General features: G+C 34.2%; 1 protein-coding gene across 1 annotated transcript in view; it reads right to left on the bottom strand.

The window, feature by feature from the left end:
* Window positions 1-23,850, bottom strand: part of Ankar (ankyrin and armadillo repeat containing) — a 62,778-nt gene that overhangs the window by 12,447 nt on the left and 26,481 nt on the right. The window contains exons 11-17 of the mRNA XM_074071269.1: window positions 21,588-21,692; window positions 19,514-19,755; window positions 15,156-15,324; window positions 9,052-9,293; window positions 8,482-8,875; window positions 6,848-6,954; window positions 4,935-5,057 (exon numbers count right to left, since the gene is read on the bottom strand). Coding sequence (XP_073927370.1) covers window positions 4,935-5,057; window positions 6,848-6,954; window positions 8,482-8,875; window positions 9,052-9,293; window positions 15,156-15,324; window positions 19,514-19,755; window positions 21,588-21,692 — 1,382 coding nt within the window. The remainder of the gene's footprint in view (window positions 1-4,934; window positions 5,058-6,847; window positions 6,955-8,481; window positions 8,876-9,051; window positions 9,294-15,155; window positions 15,325-19,513; window positions 19,756-21,587; window positions 21,693-23,850) is intronic.

Here is a 23,850-nt window from a genome sequence, read left to right as displayed (position 1 = left end):
GAAACTTGAGCCAAATAGGATAGAGTGATAATGAGAAATGAACCAAAGGATCGTGCCTGTGAATCCAAGTTGGATAGAGGAAGAGTGAAATAAGTATGCTTGAAATCAAACTATTTTCACTACTTTTCCATTTAAGTTTTGATCCTGCATTATTACTGGAAACCTACAATAGACAAGATGGTTTATAAAGCATTTGGTTAGTTTTGTTTCAAAATGAATCCCACAGCTTGGTTACTCTCACCATGCCAGCTACTATCAGTCACAAGAATCATACTGGCTACTCCCAGTCTAACAGGTTAAAAAAAATAATCCTTGAGGAAGGACATATTTTTCCATACTTTTTTTACTCTGAATGTCAACTCTCTTAATACCCTCTGCTTCATATAGCCTTTCATGTACCTAACTACCAAGGGTGGTTATACCCACATTTTCTCTTTATAATCACCGTGATTTATAAATGGGAGAAGAGTGCCTGTTTTTTATGTTGACTAAAATCTCTTCAAAAGTATATTTCCAATGTACTAGACTATATATTTTAAATAATAAAGTGAGTAGGATGACAAATAGTAAAATTAATTTTATGTACCTTATAAAAATCATTCTCAGAAGTCTATTTCACCTAATGTACTCTAGTTTTACAGCACAAGAAAGATTCAAAAATAATTTTAAAATTATATTACTTATTGCATTTCCAAGTAGACATCAATGTGGCTAAGAGTTTCTAGAATCTGGGTTAACTGACTTAAATTTTATTGTCATCTTATCATTATCGTAGGATAGCTAGTTGTTCAGTGACATTTTGTTGCTAAATATTCCTTCCTCTCTTCTTAATTCCTACAACAGACCTTTGTAAGTATCCAACTGTAGATTTAATTGAGGACAACAATGCTTAGTACTTTCTCTATAGCCGTAAGAATACCAATGTGTCCCTGTGCTAGCTTTCCATCATCATGACAAAATACCTGAGGTAAACAACTAAAAGGGTGAATATTTTATTTTGTCTCACAGTTTCAGAGGTTTTAGTCCATGGTTGCTTGGTCTAGTTGTTTAGGGGCTTAAGATGAGGGAGAAGCATGTGGCAGAACAAAGCAGTTCCTTTCATGGTGGGCAGGAAGCAGAGAAAGAAAGGAACTGGATTCCCAATATTCCCTCAAGAGCATATACCAAATGAGCTATTTCCTCCAACTGGGCTTCACCTCTTAAAGTTTCAGCCACCTTCCAATAATGCCACCAGCAGGAGCCAAGATTTAACACATAAGCCTCTGAGAGACATCCAGATCTCAATCATAACAGTGTTTTGGGGGCAAGTAGTTTGAAACATACTTAGTAAAGTGTATAGGAAGCCCTAAAAGACTTTTAACTCACCATTGTGATATTTCTTAGCATTAAAAATTTTGGCCAAGATCAGAAAATGCTTTGCTTTATCCTTAAATCTTCTGGTTTCCTAAGATTCCCTGTATCTATAGAACTGGTGCACAAAGATGTGTCTATTATGAGTTAAATACAGGTCCAGAGAGTCAATGAGGTGATAACAGACTGAGAAGGAACTTGAGAGAGATGTGTGGAAGAAGAACAAAGAGAAGAACAAATAAGGAATGAAAATAAAATACTAAGAAGGAACAGTACAGGACAACAACAACAAAAAAGGTGGTATAGTCAGTCTCCTCACCGTATTCCCATATTTCTAGCACTTCTTTATATATTTTAGTGTACTACGGTACAGTAACATTTTACATTTTAGAAAAAACAACATGACTTCATTCCCAACCCTCCTATGTACCTCTAAAATTTCACAGAACTGGGAGACATAATTGTTGATTTTCTCCCCTGATTGCAGATACATTGTAGACAATAGCTCCCATTTCTCTAGGATAATACTATTCAAAAAGTGCATGAACCAGTGACAGTACACAAATTGTTGACAATAACATCACAGAAACTGAGAAAAATTTCATTATACATACCATTTGCCTCCTCTGTTAAATTTATTCCTAGGTATTTTAATTTTTTGAAGCTATTGTGAATGGTATTGTTTTCCTAATTTCTCAGACTACTCATTGTTTGTGTATAGAAATGCAACTGTTTTTTGTGTATTGATTTTGTATCTCAACACATTGTTGAATGTGTTTATGAGATCTAGGAGTTTTTTGGTAGAGTTTTTCAGGTCTTTTAGGTATAAGATCATGTCATCTGCAAACAGGGATGATTTGACTTCTTCCTTTTCTATTTGAGTACATTTTATTTCTTTCTCCTGTCTTATTGCTCTGGCTAGAAATTCCAGTACTATATTTAATAATAGTGGGGAGAGTGAACACCATTGCCTTGTTCTTGATTTTAGAGGAAATTGTTTCATTTTTCCCCATTTATTATGATGGCTATAGGTTTGTCATATATAGCCTTTATAATGTTGAGGAATGTTCCTTCAGAGTTTCTTTAGTGCATTTTTCATGAAAGGATATTGAATTTTCCAAAGGCTTTTCTGCATTTATTGAGATGATGCTGTAGTTTTTATCTTTGATTCTGTTTATGTGTTGTATTATGTTTATAGATTTGCATATGTTATACCATTCTTGCATCCCTGGATTGAAACCTACTTAATCACGGTATATAATCTGTTTAATGTGTTGTTCAATTCTGTTACCAAGTATTTTATTGAGGATTTTTGCATTTAAGTTCATCAGAGATATTGGCCTGTAACTTCTATTTTTTGATGTATGTTTACCTGGTTTTGGTATTAGGGTAATACTGGCTTTGTAGAATGAGTTTGATACTATTCCTTCCTTTTGTATTTTATGGAATAGTTTGAGGAGCACTGGTGTTAATTCTTCTTTAAAGGTCTGGTAGAATTCACCAGTGAATCCTTTTGGGCCCAGGCTTTTCTTTATTGGTAGATTCTTTATAACAGTCTCTATCTCATTACTTGTTGTAGATCTGTTCAGTTGGTAATGATCTCTTGGTTCAATTTTGGTGGGTCACAGGTGTCATCTAGTTTTCTGGAGTATAAGTTTTCAAAATATTCCCGTATGAGCTTCTGAATTGCATTGGTATCTGTTATAATATCCACTTTTTCATTTCTGATTTTATTAATTCAGGTCTTCTCCTTTTAATTAATTTAGTTAAAGGTTTGTCTATCTTGTTTATTTGTTTTTCAAAGAACCAACTTTTGTTTCATTGATTCACTGTATCTTTCTTTTGGTCTCTAATTAATTGATTTCTGTCCTGATTTTTATAATCTCTTTCTGCCCATTACTTTTTTGAATTGGTTTGCTCTTGTTTTTCTAACAGTTTAAGGTACAAAATAATATTATTTATTTGCTATCACTCTAATTTTCTGAGTGTAAGACCTGAAACTTTGAAACTAGTAGGAGAAAACACTTCAAGATAAAGGCATACGTGATGACTTTCTGGATAAGCTTTTAATAGCCCATGAAATAATAGCAAGAATTGACAAATAAGATTTCATTGAATCACAAAGCTTCTGCACAGCAAGGAAAGAGTTATCGGCATAAGGAGAAAATCTTTGCCAGCTATTCAGCTGACAGGGATTAATATCCAAAATATGTAAAGAACTCAAAAAATTAAATACCAAAATAATAAATGATCCAATCAAATTGACAATTGAATTGAACAGACAGTTCTCAAGAAATACAAATGGCCAATAAATACATGAAAAAAATGTTCAACATATTTAACCATCAGGAAAATGCAAATCAAAACTGCCTTGAGATTCTATCTCACCACAGTCAGAATGACTATTACTAAGAAAACAAACAAAAAATGCTGGCAAGGATATAGGGAGTGGAGGAAAGAAACCCTTATACACTGTTTGTAGGAATCTAAAGTAGTGCAGCCACTATGGAAATCAGTATGGCGGCTCATCAAAAAACTAAAAATAGATATGATCCAGCTATACCATTTCTGGGTGTATACCTGAATGAATCTAAGTCAATATATAATAGAGGTACCTGAACACTCATATTGATTGCCACACTATTCACAATAGTGAAGTTATAGAATCAGCATAGGTGCCCATCAACTGATGAGTGAATAAAACAAATGTGATATATGTACAAAATGGAGTATTATTCAGCCACAAGGAAGAACAAAATCATGTCATTTTCAGGAAAACGGGTGGAGCCAGAGACAATCAGTTAAAATGAAAACAGCCAGACTCAGAGAGGCAAATATCATGTTTTCTTTCATGTGCAGAATCTCGATTTGAAAAAGAAAGGCATGAAATTAGAAGAGGGAACCAGTGGAAAGGGGACAAGAGAGGTCAATGAGGGGATGAATAGATCAAAGAACATGTATGAAAATGTCATAATGAAACCCATTATCTTATATAATTAATGTATGTTGATAATAAGAAATAATAAAGTAAGAGGCACCAACAGTGATTTAACCTGAAAGTAAATTTCTGTTTGTGAAAACTTTTTATTCTGTCAATTATGGCAGCATTCTCCCTTTTAGTGATAATCCAGTGAAATGTATTAAATACTTTTCGGGGAGGTAGTATACTGGGGCTAGAACCCGGAGGTCATGCATGCTAGGCAAATACCCAGCCACTGAGCTACATCCCTAGCTTAAATACTTTTTTAAAAATGGATGACTGAGGGTTCGAATGGCACAAAATTAGGTTGAAGGTTTGATTCATGACAGAAGAGATTTCTTTTTGGCACATCACCAAGCATTAAAATTGCTGCATGTCAAAGATGTGAAGTCTGACAACTATGAAAAATATGGAGCTATATTATTACGTAATTACAAACTAATAACTACAAAGAGATCTTTTACATTTCTTTTTTTTTCAGTTTGACATTACATTTCTTAAACAATACATTTGACTACTGCCATGAAGAAGATTTGATGATAATTTGACAGTTTCTAAAAACCATTTTTTTCTGAATGGATACTAATGTTTGTAAAGGAATTACCTTATCTGTTGAGTGAAGGAGATAAAGGACATCAGAATATTTAAATCCTTCAGTCTCTTGTAATTCATTCTGCAAGGTTTCATTCCCTAGGACAATGCATGCCAAGGAAAATGCCACTTCAACCTAAATATGTGATTTTCAGAAATTATTTTTCACTCATGCATTTTCAAGTGACTTATTTCATTATACAAATATTTCTATATGATATATTGTAGAAAGACACTATAAAATTTGCTAAAGTATAACTGGTTGATTCAATTCTCTGATTAGTCTTTAAAGAGTGACATGACTTCTGGAAGACTATCCATCATTTTTAACAGCAGGAAAGATCCTTCCTCTCTGTGGCAGGGACAACCACTGAGCTTCCTTGAGGGCAGCAGGGAGGGCACTAGGGCTAGTAGGGCATGTAAGATAGAATCCTAGTCCTAAGTGCATCGTTGTATCCCCTGCACATCTAAATTTTTTAAAAAATATTTTCTGGCATTGTTTTCAAGTTTCTTGTTAGATACTACCATTCAGTTGGAATGCCTATTAATTTAAGCAAAGCTTTGTGAAATAGAGCTGAGGAAGTGTTTTCCTCCTTTAGTTTTGGAGTCATTTAATGTACATTCTTAAGTCCATTAGGAAGGTGAAACTTGTGCATTATTGGAGCTCAACAGATTAAAGTTTTTAAAGTATACATTATGCATTTCTATAAAAAGGCTATGAATTTGAAAAGCATGACTATTGCATTATTGTGAAATAGTTTGTCCAATATAGAATCTTATTTTGAGAGACAGTATTGAAAGGTATTTGTGTAGGGTTGGGGATGTTAGCCCAGTGGTAGAGTGCTTTCTTAGAATGCACAAGGCTCTGGATCTAATTCCTAGTACCAAAATAAAGACAGAAAGAAAGAGAGAGAGAGAGAGAGAGAGAGAGAGAGAGGAAATATAGGAAATTTATGTTCTATTTTAACAAGTTTCAAAACCCATAGAAGATATATACTGAAATATAGACGAATGGAATTGAAATAGACTTCTTTATCAAAATGTGCACATTTTAAAATAAAATATATTTGACATAGCATCTTCCAGTCTTAATGAAATTTACTTCTACTTTGAATGTCAGTGTAGCTCTTATTTATAATTCAAGCCAAATGATTGTAGACTGTTTCTTCCTTTTGTTTCCCTAATGAACTCTTATGATAAAATAATCTCATTTCCAGAAAGGCCACATAACTTGTGGCATCTTTTATGATAACAAACTTATCTGTTAAAAGAAACACTGCAGTTTATATTATTAACATGTTTTCCTCCTATATTATCTTCATTTCCTCATCTCTAATAGACCACCTACAAGATTTTGAGAAGCAAATGTATTTTTGTTATTATAATTTCCTGCCTGACAAACTATATAGATTTCTTGAATTTCTAAAGCCTTTCTAAAAGGATTTGAATTCATGTGAATGTCATTTTATTAAGGGCATTTTACTAAAAGTAAATGAAGAGTGAATACTTACAGTATTTTTCTGTAATGTCCAGCCTTGAGAAAACTATACCTGCCAGGCAACCCAGGCTGCTTTGATGTCTAGCACACACAGTATTTGAGAAATACTGCCATGTGAGTTGTACATGCCCACTGTCCCCACCCAGTTTTAATAATTGATATCTGAGGAAATAGGGATGATGAAAGGAAGAAAATGTCTTTAAAAAGTTAAGAGTAAGCCTTTCTTTCCATATTTAAAGAAATCATATTTTAATAACATTTACTGCTAACATAGTTTGTAGCAATCGTTATTATTTCCAACTTCTAGGATTGTACTTTACAGGTTAAATTTTCTACACTTCTGAACTTTCAGAAAGCTACAAATTATTCTTAAAAGTGATATTTGTTAATTTTACTGTATCAAGGAAATTTTAAATCTTCATATGTACCTTAATGTTAGGTGAAGGGTGATTTCTTAGTAGATGGATAAGTACTGGAAAGGCATTTTCTTCTACAACAAATTGTTGACTAATGGGATTGCAGGTATGGGCTACACCTGTAAGAGTTCACATGTCAATGAGGTGATATTTTTTCCATCTAGTAAATGGTAAAGACAAATGTATCCTGATGTTATTGGCTGATAAAGTGTCTTAAGGTAATATGGTTAGTAAATAATGAATGGAAATGTTATATTGACATTTTAATAGTCCAGCATTAATTTTTTAAGAGTGCATTTGTGTGACTAAACATGTAGAATTTAGTATTAGAATTGTGGATGGCTTTCTAATAGACACAGAAAATAAATTATAAAAGTGATATATTGTCAAGGAATAATAATAATAGCTATCATTTATTGAAGAACTATTATATGCTATGTACTTAATTATATAGTTATTTTTTTCCATAAAAAGTTCTATTTCTACAAAAATTGCCAAAGTAATCACTGAGTGAAAATTCTAGATTCTTTAAGTTAAATGTATTAAAAAGACAATCTTACTGTTGCCCTTTATAACACATTACTTTACATTATAAGCCTGATCTCAATGGAGAATTAAAGTGATCTCTTTTTAGTGAGCATGTATAAAATATTTTAATTCCGTTTTGCTAATAAACATCACAATACATATATAGTGGGTTTACATACCTAAATATAAATACAAGATTCAGCTTTACTCATATTTCTCTCTGGAGAAGTTTGAAGGAACTGGTGCAAGTAGATGGAGCAAAGAACACTCTCATTTCTTTCCCTCCCCCATTGATATAGACAACTTTGAAGTGAACTAATGGGAAGAAGTGTGTGGTCTGTGTGTGTGTGTGTGTGTGTGTGTGTGTGTGTGTGTGTGTGTGTATCAGGCAACTTTGTATATATGTTATCATTTACTAGAATTTTAGAAATATCTGTAACTTATAGCATTTTTCTGGCCAAAAATAGAAACATTGTCTTCTGTAGCTGATTATGTTGGAGAAGTTAATGAATCTAAGGAGTTAAATATTTGGAATCAATCCCTATGTACTTCATTCAGCCAAACTACTTTTGAAGAAATACCAACACCTATTTTTTTTTATTCTTGTTTGCAAGAAACAGTCTATAATCAGTCCCCTGCATTCATGAACTCAAATTGTTATTTTTATAGGTCAATCACTAAAAATTCCACAAGGTTTTTCAGGTATCCAAAACAGTCAATTCCATTGCAATGAAGGCTACTTTATAAACAAAGAATTACTGCATAAAGAGACTGGCATTGGAAAATGTATCCTAGCATTAGAAACGCTTTTAAAACTTATACTCTTGAAATTCAAAAGAAGTATTTTCTCTTAAAATATGAGATTCCTTTAAGTCAAAATAGTCATTGCTCAGTGTGTTCATTTTGCATTCTACCTAGCATTTAAGAGCAAGACCCACATAAAATTCTTAATTATGCCACTTATACTAACCAAGGTCTTGGAGAAACTGTCTACAAATTTTTACAGATTGAATATGATTTAGGGCTCTAGTGATAATTGAAAGGAAGAGATTAATTTTAATTTCTTTACTTATCCTTTTTTTCTTATAGATACTTAAGAAATTGAGATGTGTACAAACCAATACAGATGGATCCCACTGCTCTGATGACACTGAGAAGTGTGCCTTCAGCAATCTTACTAACTCTCAGCAAGCGAACGAGAGGAGCAATTCCATTCCCTTCACAGATCTGATTTTGATGCAGCCTGCTGTCCTTACTTAGAGCTATGACTGCTTCACCTCCTGGTACAGAAAGGTGAGAGAGAACTGTAGACCGCAGAGCTCTATAATGTGCAGATTTATGTATAGAAAATAACTTACCCACGTACTGCATTTTAGCTGATGGTGACAAAAGCATATGTATTATAAAGTTGTATCCGATCTGCTCTGCCATATACTTTTGTTGTTTCAGTGTTTGTCCTGCCAAGGCCCAAAGTGCTATGGCTCCTTGTTCCTTAACATCTATTTGAAATGCCTATTTAAAAAAAAAAAAGATTGCTTTCATTCAGTGAACATTTATTGTGCACATTAAGGATATATGTTTTATAAAAATGTTTACTCTAGGATTGGGTTTGGTTTTCTATTCATGATACAAAATTAAAATGGAGTAAGTCATTTAAGAGAAATGGCTAGTGATGATAAAATCCCTACCTTCAGGAGTTTTAGAAGATATTTCGTTAGTCTTCGTTCCAGAAATGCCTTCTGTATAAGAGGATTGTAACTCGCCAATGATTCCACAGCCGCTGCACCTTTCACTTGTACACTAAGTTGTCTCCCCTTAAAGAGAGCGACCAGGGGAGGGATCGCTCCCTCCATAGCAACAGCATCCTGAACTTCCTTATTGTCACGTGCAACCTCAGCAATTGTAGCAGAAGACACAGCCTTCAATACATCTTCAGATGAATTCAAGAACAAGTTACGTAAATCTTGCAAAAAAGTGTAAGTATCGTAGAAGGGCAACATACCTTCAGTTTCCCATATTGCAACATCAAATTGAAAAAAGGTCATAGAAAACTTAGAAAATAAAAATAAAGTAAGAAACAAAACTGCTCAGTCCACCAGCTAAGCATAATCACACTAGGTACTACTTATGAAGAGGGACAGGTAGATTTAGATAAGTACAGACATTCAGTATAGTCCTACCACAAAAGCAATAGCCTTCATTTTTACTTACCATGAAAGCATTTTCCAATTCTTTTATGAGTATCAGTGTTTTCTAAATATTCCATTGATGAGTGTATCACATTTCCTTAGCCATTCACATTTTGAAAATACATGTTGTTTAAAAATTTTCAGTTTTAAACAATTCCCAGAGAAATCTTAGCTCATAAGATATTTTCTTCCCATCTATGGTCCTGGGAGTTACTGGAATAACTTACTACATACATTTTAGTAAATTGCTTTCTAAAAACAGTAATAACAATTTATCTTTCCATAATCAGAATGTAATAGTATCAGTGTTACTGCTTCTTTGTGAGTATAAGCATTATCATTAAAAATAAAAATAAGTAAACTTTGCTAATTTAATAGACAAAAATGGTACACATTTTATTTTGTACCCTTGACTATTGCTGAGTCTAAATATCTTCCTGTATGCTTATTAAGTGGTTGCATTTTTTCTTACAACTCACAGAAAATTGTATGAGAAAGTCACAGAATCTCCTGTGCATCTTTACCTGCATTTATAAATTTATATTATTGCCATATTGATTTTTATCTATCTAGCTATACAATTTAGTTTTCTAAATTTAAGACTACATTGGATGCATACACCATGGTCCTTTACCACCTTCTTCTTCTTTTTTGATAGTGGTTCTAGATTTTGAACTCAGAGCCTCACACTTGCAAGGCAGGTTCTCTATCACTTGAGCCATGCCTCCAGGCCCCCCCTCCCCCGCCACCCCGCCACCACTTTCTTAACCTTAGTTGTATTTTGTGTAGGTTTTTGTCTCGGCCATCCTCAGGCTGCAATCCTACCCATGGCCTTTTGCATAGCCAGCTATGGAATCACCATGTACAGCTTACTGATTGCCCAGGTTGGCCTTGAACCACAATTCTCCCAATCTCTGCTTCCCAACTATCTGAGAATACAGACATGAGCCACCCACACAGCCCCTTTATTTTCTTCACATCCAGTGTATATTTTCTAAGAACAAGGATATCCTCTTTTGCAACTGCAGGACAGTTAGTAGACACAATAATGTCCTTCCTCACATTTTTTTTTCCTTCTAGTACAGGATCCAGACCAAAATGATCTAACGTGTCTCTTTAGTCTTCTATAATCTAAACTGGTAGTCATTGTCCTTGATGACTTAAACTTTGTAAATGAATATTGAGACATTTATTTTAAAGAATGTTCCTCAACTTGGTCTTATTTAATATTTACTCATGATTCAGGACATGCAACTCCATCCCAGGGTCTTTTAAAAATGAAATTATGTTCCTTAATGGATATCTCATGTAGAGTTATTTTGTCCATGTATCCCTCATTGGATGTTAATTGTAATCACCCGGTCTCTACCATATAGCTGATATTTTCCGTTACCATGTTTTAAAACATGAAAATATTCTGCCCCTTATCAAAATTTACCATCAAGACTGAGCAACTATTTGTAAGTTTTGGCTGAATCAATCTTTAATATGGTGTTCACCAAATATTAATTTCTCCAAATCTACTACTCCTTTCACATTTCTACTATGGTTTTCTACCATAAGGAAGAGAGTCCCTTATACTGCATTTATTTCCTTGTTTATCCAATTCTTATCAGGATGACATCATGGATTTTCATTTTAATCAGTGAGTTATAGCCAATTAATTTCTTTATTTAAATCGATGCTCAAATTGTCCAAAATTTGACCAGTGAGCCCCTTCAAGTGTTCCCTGTGTCCTTTAGCTATATGTCCATATTTTTGAAAATTGTTTTTTCTTACTTCCTGTCACAATATGACGATCTTGACTTACCATGTACCTTCTGTGCTCTTGCCCTGTAATGAACCATTCTCCAAGAATATGTGGTTCATTTTAATAAGGGATGATGTTTAGACACCAAGATTTACATGCTAGGTGTGTTCATTTCTATTAAGAGTGTCATTGCTTCTAGTCTCTGAATATACATGTACATTTCCAATTCCAGTCTAACTTCAGGGGGTTCATTATTGCTGTCCTTCATTCTACACATTTTTTTTCACAGTAAGAACTCTTATGTCAACACACTTCTCATTTTTTCAGTCCTACAATACTTTTAACATGAGTTCAGAATTGTTCCACCCATTTCAGTATAAAATACAAGCTTAGTAGGTATTAGTAGAATTAGCAGAATTTAAAATTCATGTACAATTTCACTTTTTTACTTCTAGAAAAGGATACATAGATGAAGCACTGTATTCAAAAGTTACTTGCATTCACTTTTTCTCTTTTCATATGGTTATGCAATTGAAGTACAATTGGTTTCTTTCAGTTTTAATTTGCCCCAGCATTGTGGATCTAATTCTTTTAAATATATAGAATATCAGTACATAGTACATGGTTTTCTTTCCCTTGGATTCAGAAAGATACCAGTATCTTCCAGACACTTTATAATTCAGCATTTAATCTTTCATATGCTTTCTACTAAAGTTAATTACCTTTCTATAGGACCTTAATGTGTATACCAATTTGTATACTCACTTTTTTTTTTCAGTGCTTGGGATTAAACCCAGAGGCTTGTGCATGTTAGGCAAACACTCTACAATTGAGTACACTGCTAGCCCTGTATACTCATTTTGTATCAATTTATACAAAATTTACTGAATAATTTTTATGTGGATGTTTTCTTCATTTAATCATTCACCATTTATTGAGTAGCTATTATGTACTAAAAACTGTCCTAGGTACTGGGGATATAGTAATGAACCAACAAAACCAGGTCCTCAACCTGTGGACCAAGATGAAAGGCCAGAGTATGAAATAACAATAAGTTCAGTATTACCTGAAAGTAACATGAGAGAGAGAAAGAGGGAAGGAGAGAGGGAGGGAGGGAGGGAGAGAGAGAAGAGAGAAGAGAGAAGAGAGAGAGAGAGAGAGAGAGAGAGAGAGAGAGAGAGAGAGAGAGAGAAAGGTCATTTCCTCTTGAAGTAAGAAAGTTACATGGGATTATAGGCCATGCTAGAAATATAGAGAATAATTTAAAGAAAGGGAAATAATGTAATAAATAATATACTTCCTCAACTACTTAAAGAAAGGTGAATGTTCAACTTTTCATTTTGGATAGATCATGCTAGTAACACTTGGAATGTTAAGATAAATATAGATTCATAAAATTAAGAGAGTGTGAACGAGGGGCCATTGGTTCACTCCTGTAATTCTAACTACTCAGAAGGCAGTGATCAGGAGAAGGCAGAGATCAGGAGGATGGCAGTTCAAAGCCAGCCAGGAAAAATGAAAGTGAGACCCTATATCAAAAATACCGAACACAAAAAAGGACTGGAGGAGTGGATCAAGTGGTAGAGCACCTGCCTAACAAGCATGAGGCCCTGAGTTCAAACCATAGTAATGCCAAAAAAAGTGGGGGGTGAGGGGGGAACGGGCCTTCCTTTTCTTACCCAGTGTTCCTATATCAGTAAAAAAGTAGAATTTTTTCACTTTCAATTCAGAAATACTAAAAATAAAAATTTACCCCTTCCTTACCCCCCCATCAAGAAGAATAGCGAGTTATATTGGAAATACATGGCCTATGTTCTTTTTTAGCACTTTTTGCTGTTTTCTCAAAGAAAGCTTTCTAGCAATAAGGCTGAAGTTTTGATCTCTATTTGATTGCTGTGTCTATTTCCCAGTTGGTTTCAAATTCTAAAGGAAGAGGATAGTCTTTACTTAGTTCTTTGAGAAACCACAATAGCCCTAAAGTTCAGGGAAGAGGTCAGAGATGTTGGCAGAGAAGTGGGAAGAATTGACTATAATTCTAGTCTTTAGGAGAAAGAAAGAGTGTTTGAGAGTATGTTGTGTGAAGGAAGCAATAGAACAAGAATGGGTGGTTTGAGGAATACCAACTTTACAGGCTCAGTAGAAAAGCACTTAATGTTGAAGACAGCCTCTATCTAAGACTCATAATTTCAAAGTTTTCAGATTTTAGAAGACAATAAGCACATATCCTATACATTATGTAATATACCAGGGATAGGGGATATAGAAAAACATTCCTTCAGTGGAGTGTATGGATAATCATTCTAGCAATGGTAATGAGGTCATCTTTAAGTTTTTCTCAGAGTCTAGAGTTCAAAAAGCAAAAGCATTTTTGTATGCTTCTTTACATATTTTAATTACCAGGGTGATGTCCTATGAACTTTCGTTAATAACACAGAACAAGACAACCCTGTGCCATGTTAAGTCAGAGTATGGTAGAAATGAAATCATGCACAAATGCAAGTATGTATGTAACAGTGTAAATACTAAAAGCAAAATCCTGAAAAAAACCAAACCTCAGCAAGGATAGGCGTTAGGAGCTAGAGGTACTGACTAAAGAGATGTTAACAAGTCCATGGTCTCAAGAAAGTGCATATGAGTAGCTGGGCATGAGGCTGAGGCAAAGGATCACAAGTTCAAGGCCAGCCTGGGCTACATAGTAAGGCCCTGTCTCAAAAAAAAAAAATGCATGTTACTTACTTTGGGGCCATTTTACCTTAATGCATGAAATTTTATAATGGTTCAGAATAGTTAAGAAAAATATCAGAATTGATAAAATTTATTTATAAATCCCTATAGCTTAGCAACCTAGCTATCATCCAACATTTGTTAAAATACCAAAGTTATATGTGAGACTTAGAAAAAAATTAAAATTTATTTCAAAACTAAGTTCTTAATATTCCTTGGAGTGAGGGGGTAATATAGATTATAGTGCAAGAGAAGTTACTTTTATTTAGGTTTTAGAGAAGGCAAGGTCTTAAAAAGAAATTATTTTAATAATTTTATTTTTCTATATCTTTTTTCAAGAACGCACCTGGCACATATTTATCCAAATTGTAACTATAATCAGTGCTCTATTCTAGCATGTGGAGAAGACAGAAATTAAAAAGAAAGGCCTAGTCCCTTCCTTTAAATTTTAATTAACAAGAAAACACAAGCCAAAAATAAGACAAGCTAAAAGTGATATGATTCATATGTGCATAAAAACTGACCTTCTGTAATGGTAGTCTTAAATGATAAAGTAGAGCATAGTTAGTGGTAGAAGGAAACTTGGAGCAGAATTTAAGCAATGGGAGAGAAGCTTCAAATAATTTCACTACATGATACAGATTCTTAGAAGATGACACTTGCTTAAATTTGAAGTTCTAAAGTAAAGGAAAGCTGGGCATGGTGGCTCATACCTGCAGTCCCAGCACTCAGGAGGCTGAGGCAGGAGGATCATGAGTACAAGGCCAGCCTGGGCTACAGGATGAGACCCTTTCTCAAAACTAAATAAATAAATGAATGGATGAATGCAGTAATGAATGAATTCCTCTGCAAGGTTTCCTTTATCCATAACTTTTACTTACATTTTAGCCAATGTATTTATCCTGTATTTACTATTGGTATTTAAAAAACTTTGCTTTTGAGAGTCAATTCCTTTTATAAACCCAGTAGTTTAAATTTAAGTGTTCCAGATATTTAGGACATAATATGTATCTTTAGGTCCATTTGAAGACAAACCCAGGACATCTGTTCATATGGGACAACTACAAATCCATGTTTGCTTCACTTAATAAATCAGGTCACTTTAAAAAAAAACAGAGTAGAGGCTCACCAGAATCAGAACTCAGAAATCTGATAAGGTACTGGATGCCCTTGTGGTCTTTCATTGCCTTTTGATTATTTTCATTCCTTATGCATAACACCCGTATACAGTTCATTACATTTACAAGTACATGTTCTATGTTTAACTTTAAGAGATTTATTAGAGCTGGAATTCCATCCTAAAAATAAACAAAAAAGTAATTACATTTGAATTTCTTTAATATAAATGCAATCTTTGTTTAAAAACACAAATTTATAATCTTTCTTGCTAGAAATGTCTGCTTATTTATGAGAGAACAATTGCCTATAAACAACTGTGCCTACTAATGTGTTACATTAATTGATGGTCAATACAACTGAGAAAAATCTTATGCTTTCACAGAATGCAAGAATTCAATAAATTTATTTAAAATAGCATCTAAAATAATTCATTGCAAGTTCATTGTAATATTTAAAAACTATCTAAAAAGTAAAGCAAAGCAACTGAATGAGATCAATTGAATACATTACCCCTAGTAGAAATGTTTGTCACTGTTGACACTACTCTAGCAACACCAAATAATTTTAATGTGAGTATAATTTCCTTTTTGTTAAAGTAAAGATAGCATTTCTCTCTACCAATAAAAATAATTCAAGAACATCAAGGAATATTAGAAATAGAAATTCAGTCCCATTTTCAATAAAGCTAGAAGACATCTTCAATGTCCAACCATAATAAATGTGTTCAAGCTGCCAGCAGGGATGAGAGAGATCTCCCATAGCCACTGACTATAGAAAATGCTGATGCAGCACGTTTTCCCATTTAAGTGACTTGCTCAAGGGGCAGACAAAGAAACACAATTTCCTATTTGAAATAATAGGATTAGGTAGTTGGGATGGCAACAGGCTCTCTTTCCTGGGCCAGTTTAGCATAAAGTTTCAAAAATCAGAGAAAGCAAGGATGAACAAAGTATTATGCTTACAAAATATGTTTGGAAGAAATAGTCTATTGGTAAGGTTAAAAAGGAAGAGAGGAATTTCACATTGTGGAGGAGATAGAAACTTCTTTATGGGGTACTATGCACCATCATCCTTTGTTGGGTAGATAAAAGTAAAGCTGAAAGAACTCATGCATACAACCCTGTGGCATAAGAAATAGTCTTCCAGGGACTATTGGCAGGGGGTGGGGGGAGCGCAAAAGAGGGTGATGGGGTGACTATGACTGAAGTACATGGTATGCAAATAGGAAAATGTCATAATGAAGCCTATCATTTTGTACAATTAATAATAAAAATCAAGGGGAAAAAAGAAATAGTCTTTCTATCCTAGAACATATGTTTAGGCCCTTTCCCACATATGCTTCCTGCAAATAGCTGAACCACAAAGAACCCACTTAATAGAAGATGAGTAATTATGAAAAAGGATTTGCACAGAATCAGTCCAAATACATTTTAAGAAAAATAGGAAAAGCTTACAACAGATGACGAAGGACTTTATGGCATGAATGTATGTGTTCCTCCAAAACCTCAATGTGACAGTAATAAGAGGAGGGACCTTTAGGAGGTGATTAAGCCATGAGGGCCAAGGCCACATGAATGGGAGTAGTGACCTTCTAGAAGGGTTGGAGAGAAGTAGCTTGGACTTCTCAGCCAAGATCTTGCCCTTATCAACCAGACAAAAATTTCTGTTGTTTATAAAGTAGTCAGTCTGTGGTATTTTTGTTGCAGCAGCAGGAAAAAAACTGAAACAAATGTTCATCAGAACATTGTTGCTAGAAAGTAGATGAAAATTGTAGCCAAATGGGGCACATTATTATCAGCAAAAAATTAATGAAGCAATCACTACTATACAACAAGAGTACATAGAAGACACACCAAAGCTCAGGGAAGATTTTTTTTGAGATGAGGGTGGAGTGATCAATGAATTTAGTGATTCAATGGTCAATTTTTCAATGGCCAATTCAATGATCAACATTGGATTCTCATGTTATAACATAATTTGACACTGTTATTCATTTTCTTCTCCTTAAAACACTCCTCATTTACTAATAGAACAAAAGATTCTTCAGGTTTCTTTCTATCTCATTTGCCATTTCTTCAAAGTCTTCTTTGTTGGTTCCTCTAGATCTTTCAACTTTTCCATAAGCCTTAGTAACTCAACTTTCAAAATATAATATAGAATATGATCACTTCTCACCATTTCCATTACTACCTATTACAACCCTGCTTCAATAAACCATTATATTTCATATGAATTATTGCAATAATTTCTTAGTTAGTCTTCCTGAATCCATAGTTGCCTACCTATTTCAATATGGAAGGTAGAGTGATAAAGCTTCCAAGAGACTTCCAGAGTTTACAAAGACTTCCTAAAATACTCAAACTAAAAGCCAACATGTCTAACAATTGCCTATCTTGCTATCCATGATATAGTGTGTTGTTACCCAGTTGAGTGTCTCCCTCTTCTCTCCCCATATCTGCCTTAACTTTCTTGCTATTCCTTGAACATGCCAAGAACACTCCCACTTCATATACTTTGCGCTTCTTTCCTCTACCTACAATGCCCTTACCAACACAAAAAACATGAAAAACTCTCCCTCATCTACTTCAGGACTGTTCTCAAATGCCACCTTCTCAGTTGTCCCACTGCATTCCTGGGTTCCACATTCATGGATTCAACCAACAACGAATCAAACTTATTTGAAAAAAATTGTGTTTTATATGAAACAGGCACTGATTTTTCTCCTGTCATTATTCCCTATATAATACAGCTTAAGAGCTATTTGTTAGGTTTTACACATAATCTGGAGATGACTTCAAGTGTGCAGGAGGATGTGCATAGGTTATATGTTATACTATGCCATTTTATATATGGAAATTGAGCATGTGCAGATTTTGATACCTGTGAGGGTCCTGAAACCAATTCCCCATCAATATAGAGGGATGTGTGTATTTTAACCAGGCTTCCTCACTCCCCCTTTGATGCTTTATTTTCTTCCTTAATACTTATTTTCATTTAACATACTATTTATTTGGGTTATTTGTTTTGTTTATTGTCTTGCTACCTCCAACTAGAATAAAAACTCCATAGAGACTAGGATCGTGTCTGATTTGTTCACTGCTATAACTTCAACATCTAAAATAGTATTTACTAGGGCTGACAGAGTGGATCAAGTGGTAAAGCTCCTGCCTAGCAAGCATGAGGCCCTACGTTCAAACCCCAGTACCACCCAAAAATAAATAAATAAATAAAATAGTATCTACTATATAATAATCTTTCAATAAATGTTTGTTGTATGAATGAACTGAAAGAATACTACAGAAAAATATTTAAAGATATGAATTCAAAAAACATTCCCCAAATAAAGTTATATATATGTTAAAAAGGTATGACCAAGTATCAGGAAAAATGGGTAACTAACATTGATGTGTAAGTCCTGGACTTCAGAGATAAAGACAGAAAGAAGACACTGATCATATAGTAGATGATTTAAAGAACAAATAAAAAACAGTATTACAGAACTAAGACAAACATTCATACCAATAAATATGAGTTAACTCAATAAAAAGTGAATGACAAAGCAAAACCTAAATATACTGCATGCAAGAGACAAATTTGTTTTAACTCTGGCTAACAGAATTGATTAATATTTTGAGTCTAAATAGGTATGAATAACTGAATAACTCTGGAGGTAGGCCTGGATGTGTCTACATTTCTAATATATTTTCCAAATGATTATGACAGACACAATTAAAATGACTCAGTAAAGTAGAAAAGGTTGAGCAAAGGCAAATGAAATATAAGAGCACAAAGAAAACAGAGTACACAAACATAATTTTGGACAAAGTGGGATTCAAGATAAAAGCATTAAGCTTGACAAAAAGTTTTGTTTTATGATGCAAAGTACACAACCCATAATGAAGATGTGGCTATATTAAAAATTGCATAGAGAGACTTTACTTGTCAATATCTATCAAAAGATCTTAAATAAAACATTAGCAGAGATAATAGGGTAGATTTTATTTAAGGAAATATAGCATGGCAAAGATTGGTGTTTGCCAAAAATGATTTTCTTTAAATTCATTTTAACATATGAAATATATTCCTTCTACTTCAGGGCTATATTCAAATGCTAACGTTATTTTTTTCAGTGCTGGGGATTGAGCACAGGCCTTGTACATACTAGGCAAACACTTTACCATTAAGCTACACCCTCTACCCCAAATGCCTGCTTCTTAGGGAAATATTTTTCACTGTGCTCCCTGTCTTCTTTTTCCTTGTTTATCCCTGAGAATTTTACAAATGTATAATAAATGAGTCTCCATCTTTCTGTCTTCTCTTTGAGGGAATTACTGTCAGTCACAAATAATATTCTATGAAAGAACTTACATATTTGGCAATGACATCCTTGTTTTCACACTGAGCAATATCATACAGAATGACAGCACAGCGAGAGTGCAGCTCGGGTTCCTCAGAAGCCAGAAGGTTGATCAAAGCTGGAATGCCTCCCGCTTCTACCAAAGCATGCACCACACTTACATGGGTTGAGATATTACTCAATAACCCAACAGTTTTGCACTGCAATTTTATTTTTGGACATTTTAATAGATTGATTAAGGCAGGAATTGTGCCTGTAACAAAAAAAGACAACAGAATGAGTTGCTTATGATCATTTGTAGTCAAATTATCATGACAAGATTTATAGAATGTTATGGGAATTACAATAAAATGATTAGCAAATAAGTCTATGAAATTTAAACAATCATGTGAAATTTTGTGAGTACACTTTCCTATCTCTTCAATGGTATAGACAGCACTCATTTTTCATACATTTGATTTTACATAGTACAATCATACACCTTACATTAAAACCCTAAACAATTGTTAAAACACTGAATTTTGGCTTAATTAATTGGTACATCAGTTCTTTTGCTTGTTTGAGGCAGTCTTGCTATGTACCCCAGCTGGCCTCAAACTCACGATCCTCCTATTTCAGCCTACCAAGTGCTAGGATATAGCCATGCACCATCATGCCAAGCTGATAAATAATTTGAGCTACCAAATTGCATCAGCTTTCTGTGGCAATTTTTGCAAAATTATTTGAATATTTTATTATATTTTATCCTTATACCAGCAAGTAAAAAACAGAAAGTGCTGGACCTAGTAAAATGCAACATTAACCTCAATAATTATAATTATTTCAAAGATGGAAATCATTGGGCATGGTGAAAATAGAAAATTTGGCTTTACTTTCCTGCTTATTATATCAGTTTTATTAAAACAAAAAGAGATTACACTATCAAACACAAACAAAGTGCTGGAAAATATAGTGAGTATAATCAGGGCTTCATTTATTTGTTTAGCTTCTGGAAATGGAACATCCTTAATGATGTAACTCTACAGTTCACTTTTTTTGACGTAGAGCATTCTGCACGTTTTTAGGAATACATTAGGGACTATCTATAATTAAATAAATTTCAATTCTTTCACTTGACAATATTTATGGAGTATCTTGTGTACATTAGGGTAGTGGCTACCATGCTGGACAGTTCAGAGAGAACATTTAAATAGTTTTAGAAAATTGTATTGGACAGTGCTGTTCTCAAAACACCATATGAGGTTGAACCATTTCACTAATGAGGAAATTAGATTAGAGAGGTTAAGCAATTCATTTAAGTTCCAAATGCAAAGCTAGTTACAAACCTGGTCTGACATTTACACTGCTATTTTACATTTAAAAATAAATTTCAGGGGCTGGCAGAGTGGCTCACATGGTAGAGTGCCTGCCTAGCAAGTGTGAGGCCCTGAGCTCAAGCCCCAGTACAGCCAAAAATAAATAAATAAACAAAAATGAAATGCAGAATAGGGCTATTCTAACTGAAACTAAATATAAGTAGTATGGTAATTTACTATCAGTTTTAAAGTTCACAAAATTTTAGAGAAATATAAAACTTATATAGTTTTTGCTCCTTGCAGCTTCCACATAGAAAAGAAAATACAAGGTTGATGGAAAAATAAAAAAAAAAGGAAATATAAGCTTAACATCAACTAAAAAGTTTCCTTTACAGTGAAAAACACATTTTAGAGCTGGAGATATAGTTAAGTGGTAGAGTGTGTGCTTTGTAGACCTAAGGCTCTGGGGAGGGAGAAGGAGAGAGAGAGAAAAAAAAAGGAGAGGAGAGAAGAAAGAGAGAGAGAGAGAAAGAAAGGGAGAGAGGGAGAGAGGGAGGGAGAGAGTGAGAGGGAGGGAGAGAGAGAAAGAAAGAAAGAACGAAAGAAAGAAAAGAAAGAAAGGAGGAAAGGGGGAAGGGAAGGAGAGAGGGAGGGAAGAAGAGAAGGAAAGGGAGGAAGGAAGGAAGGAAGGAAGGAAATTAAAGTGATTGACCTGAATATAATGTAGGTGGACCTGAAAAGGTCTACTTTAACATAAGAAAAAGATAGTTAATAGATTTTTTTATATCACCTGCATCCAAAATACATTTCCAGTATTGATCCTTTGCTAAGCAAATTACTTCTAGGGACATGACAGCCATCATCCTTCGTTTAAAGCTTTCACACTGCAACATTTCTGGTAGGTATTCAACAGAAAAATACAAGCTGTAATTGACATAAGAGGTAATGGAATGATGGATTTTATTTCCATATAGCAAACTGAACCCAAAGATTAAGATCACCATTATGACCAACTGTATGCACTGAATTTCCCTCTATGCAGGGCCCTCTGTGAAGTGCTGAACAGATTACATATGTGATTTAGTTGCATCTGGATGTCCCCAAAGGTCACATGCTGAAAGTTTAGTACTCACCTTAGCACTATTATATTGGGAGATGATGGAAACTTTAAGAAGGGGGGCCAAGTGGGGATAGTTTATGTTATTTGGGATGTGCCCTTGAAGGGGATTGTGGGACCCTGCCCCTTCTTCTCCCTGTTTCTCTCTCTCTCTGCTTTTTTTTTTTCTTTTTTAATTCTCACCACAGGCCTAAAAGCAATAAGGACCGCCAATCATGGATGGAAACCTCCAAAGCTGTGAGCTGCAAGAAAACCTTTCATAAATTTATTATCTCAGGTTTTTGTTACAGTAACAGGAGTCTACCAAATACTCCCATGTTCTTTGAGGTTCACAGTCTATATAATTAGTGAAAAAGAACTTGAGATTCTTTCTTTGGTCTGAATGGTTTAGGCTAGCTGGAAACCATTCAAATTCACTTGCAAAATAGTATATGTCAGTCTTATATGATCTTTTGGGAAAACAATCCAGCAAAATATAACAAACACTTTGCAAATACAGTATTGTTCCCAATATGCTAAAAGTTATAAAAATGCTCACAACCTCGTTAATCCCACATCAAGAATCAAACTTGAAGAAACACGTCTGTTTTGTATCAGCTCTCTCAGGTAACAGTCATGTTACCCAAAACAGATTTAATATGGTCATGATTTGATTAAAGTTACTGTATCAGGGATAGAAAATATATGACATTGTGAACATTTTCCCCAAAATTAAGTAAAGAAACATTCTAGAAAGCACCTATTAACCTAAATAAACTAGGCTCTTTGGCATTCAACCCTGATTGTCTCATTTTTCTGCAAATTACTGTTAACTATGAACTTCGGTGGTAGGTTTAACCAGAAGTTTTCTAAAACCTTGCTCTTGACAGTTTCAAATAAACACATACTAGTTGGAAGTCTAATGTCTTTATGTACTTGCATTCTTGTATGTTTTATAAGTTTTGGCAAAAAGTTTAAGTAACCAGGTAGTCTTAAAAAAATATTCTTGGTTCCTACCAGCACATTTTTCTAGATCTAGCCTTCCATTCACAAACTGAAAATGTAGAGCAGACATAAGCTTGTCTTCTTCATCTTTCATTCATAAGCTATTGCATAACCAGTAGGAATTATTCTCTTAAAGAAATAGCATATCTCTCTTGTGCCTGAAATCAGTTTTGAATAAAAATTAGGTAGGGTTTTTAAGGATGGCAAAATAAACTGCATGACTATTAATAAAATTGTTGGTGTGAGGCTTGATACAAATTAGAAATAAGCTTTATACATTTCCTCACTATGAAGATATATTTTAAAAATCTAGGATAAATTTGTAGTTCAAATAGAAGATAAAACAAATATGCATGCTTCTAAATAGTGTCTTTGAGGAAAAACCCATACCTGTTTCCATTCTTCATCTGTTTATCTAGCCATTCTATTACCAAATCTATCCTGATTCTACTTTGGCTACTTTATGACATTTCCTTTCTTTTTTCTTTTCTTTTTTTTTTGAAGTACTGGGGTTTGAACTCAGGGCCTACACCTTGAGCCACTCCACCAGCCCTTTTTTGTGATGGGTTTTTTTGAGATATTGTCTTGTGAACTATTTTGCCCTGGCTGGCTTTGAACCATGGTCTTACTGATCTCTTCTTCCTGAGTAGCTAGGATTGCAGGTGTGAGCCACTGGTGCCCCACTTACAGCACTTTATTTTAAAATTCGACATCCACTTCAAGGGTTAATCCTGGAGATTTCTAATAAACTGACAAATTCTTCTTTTACCCATGGTGGAAAGGGGCAAGCTGGGGACGGGAAGCTATTCCAGGGCTTAGGGCATAGCAGCAGGCTAGATGCTCACTATATTCACATCACAATCAAAACTTCCCAACAATGGCTGTAGGCAGTGGCCATTGCAAGGTTTTGGGGTTTTTTTGTTTTGTTTTTTTGTTTTTTTAATTAAGAATA

Source organism: Castor canadensis, chromosome 4, assembly GCF_047511655.1.
Source record: "Castor canadensis chromosome 4, mCasCan1.hap1v2, whole genome shotgun sequence".
Lineage (NCBI taxonomy): Eukaryota > Metazoa > Chordata > Mammalia > Rodentia > Castoridae > Castor > Castor canadensis.
This window is presented reverse-complemented; position numbering and strand designations above follow the sequence as displayed.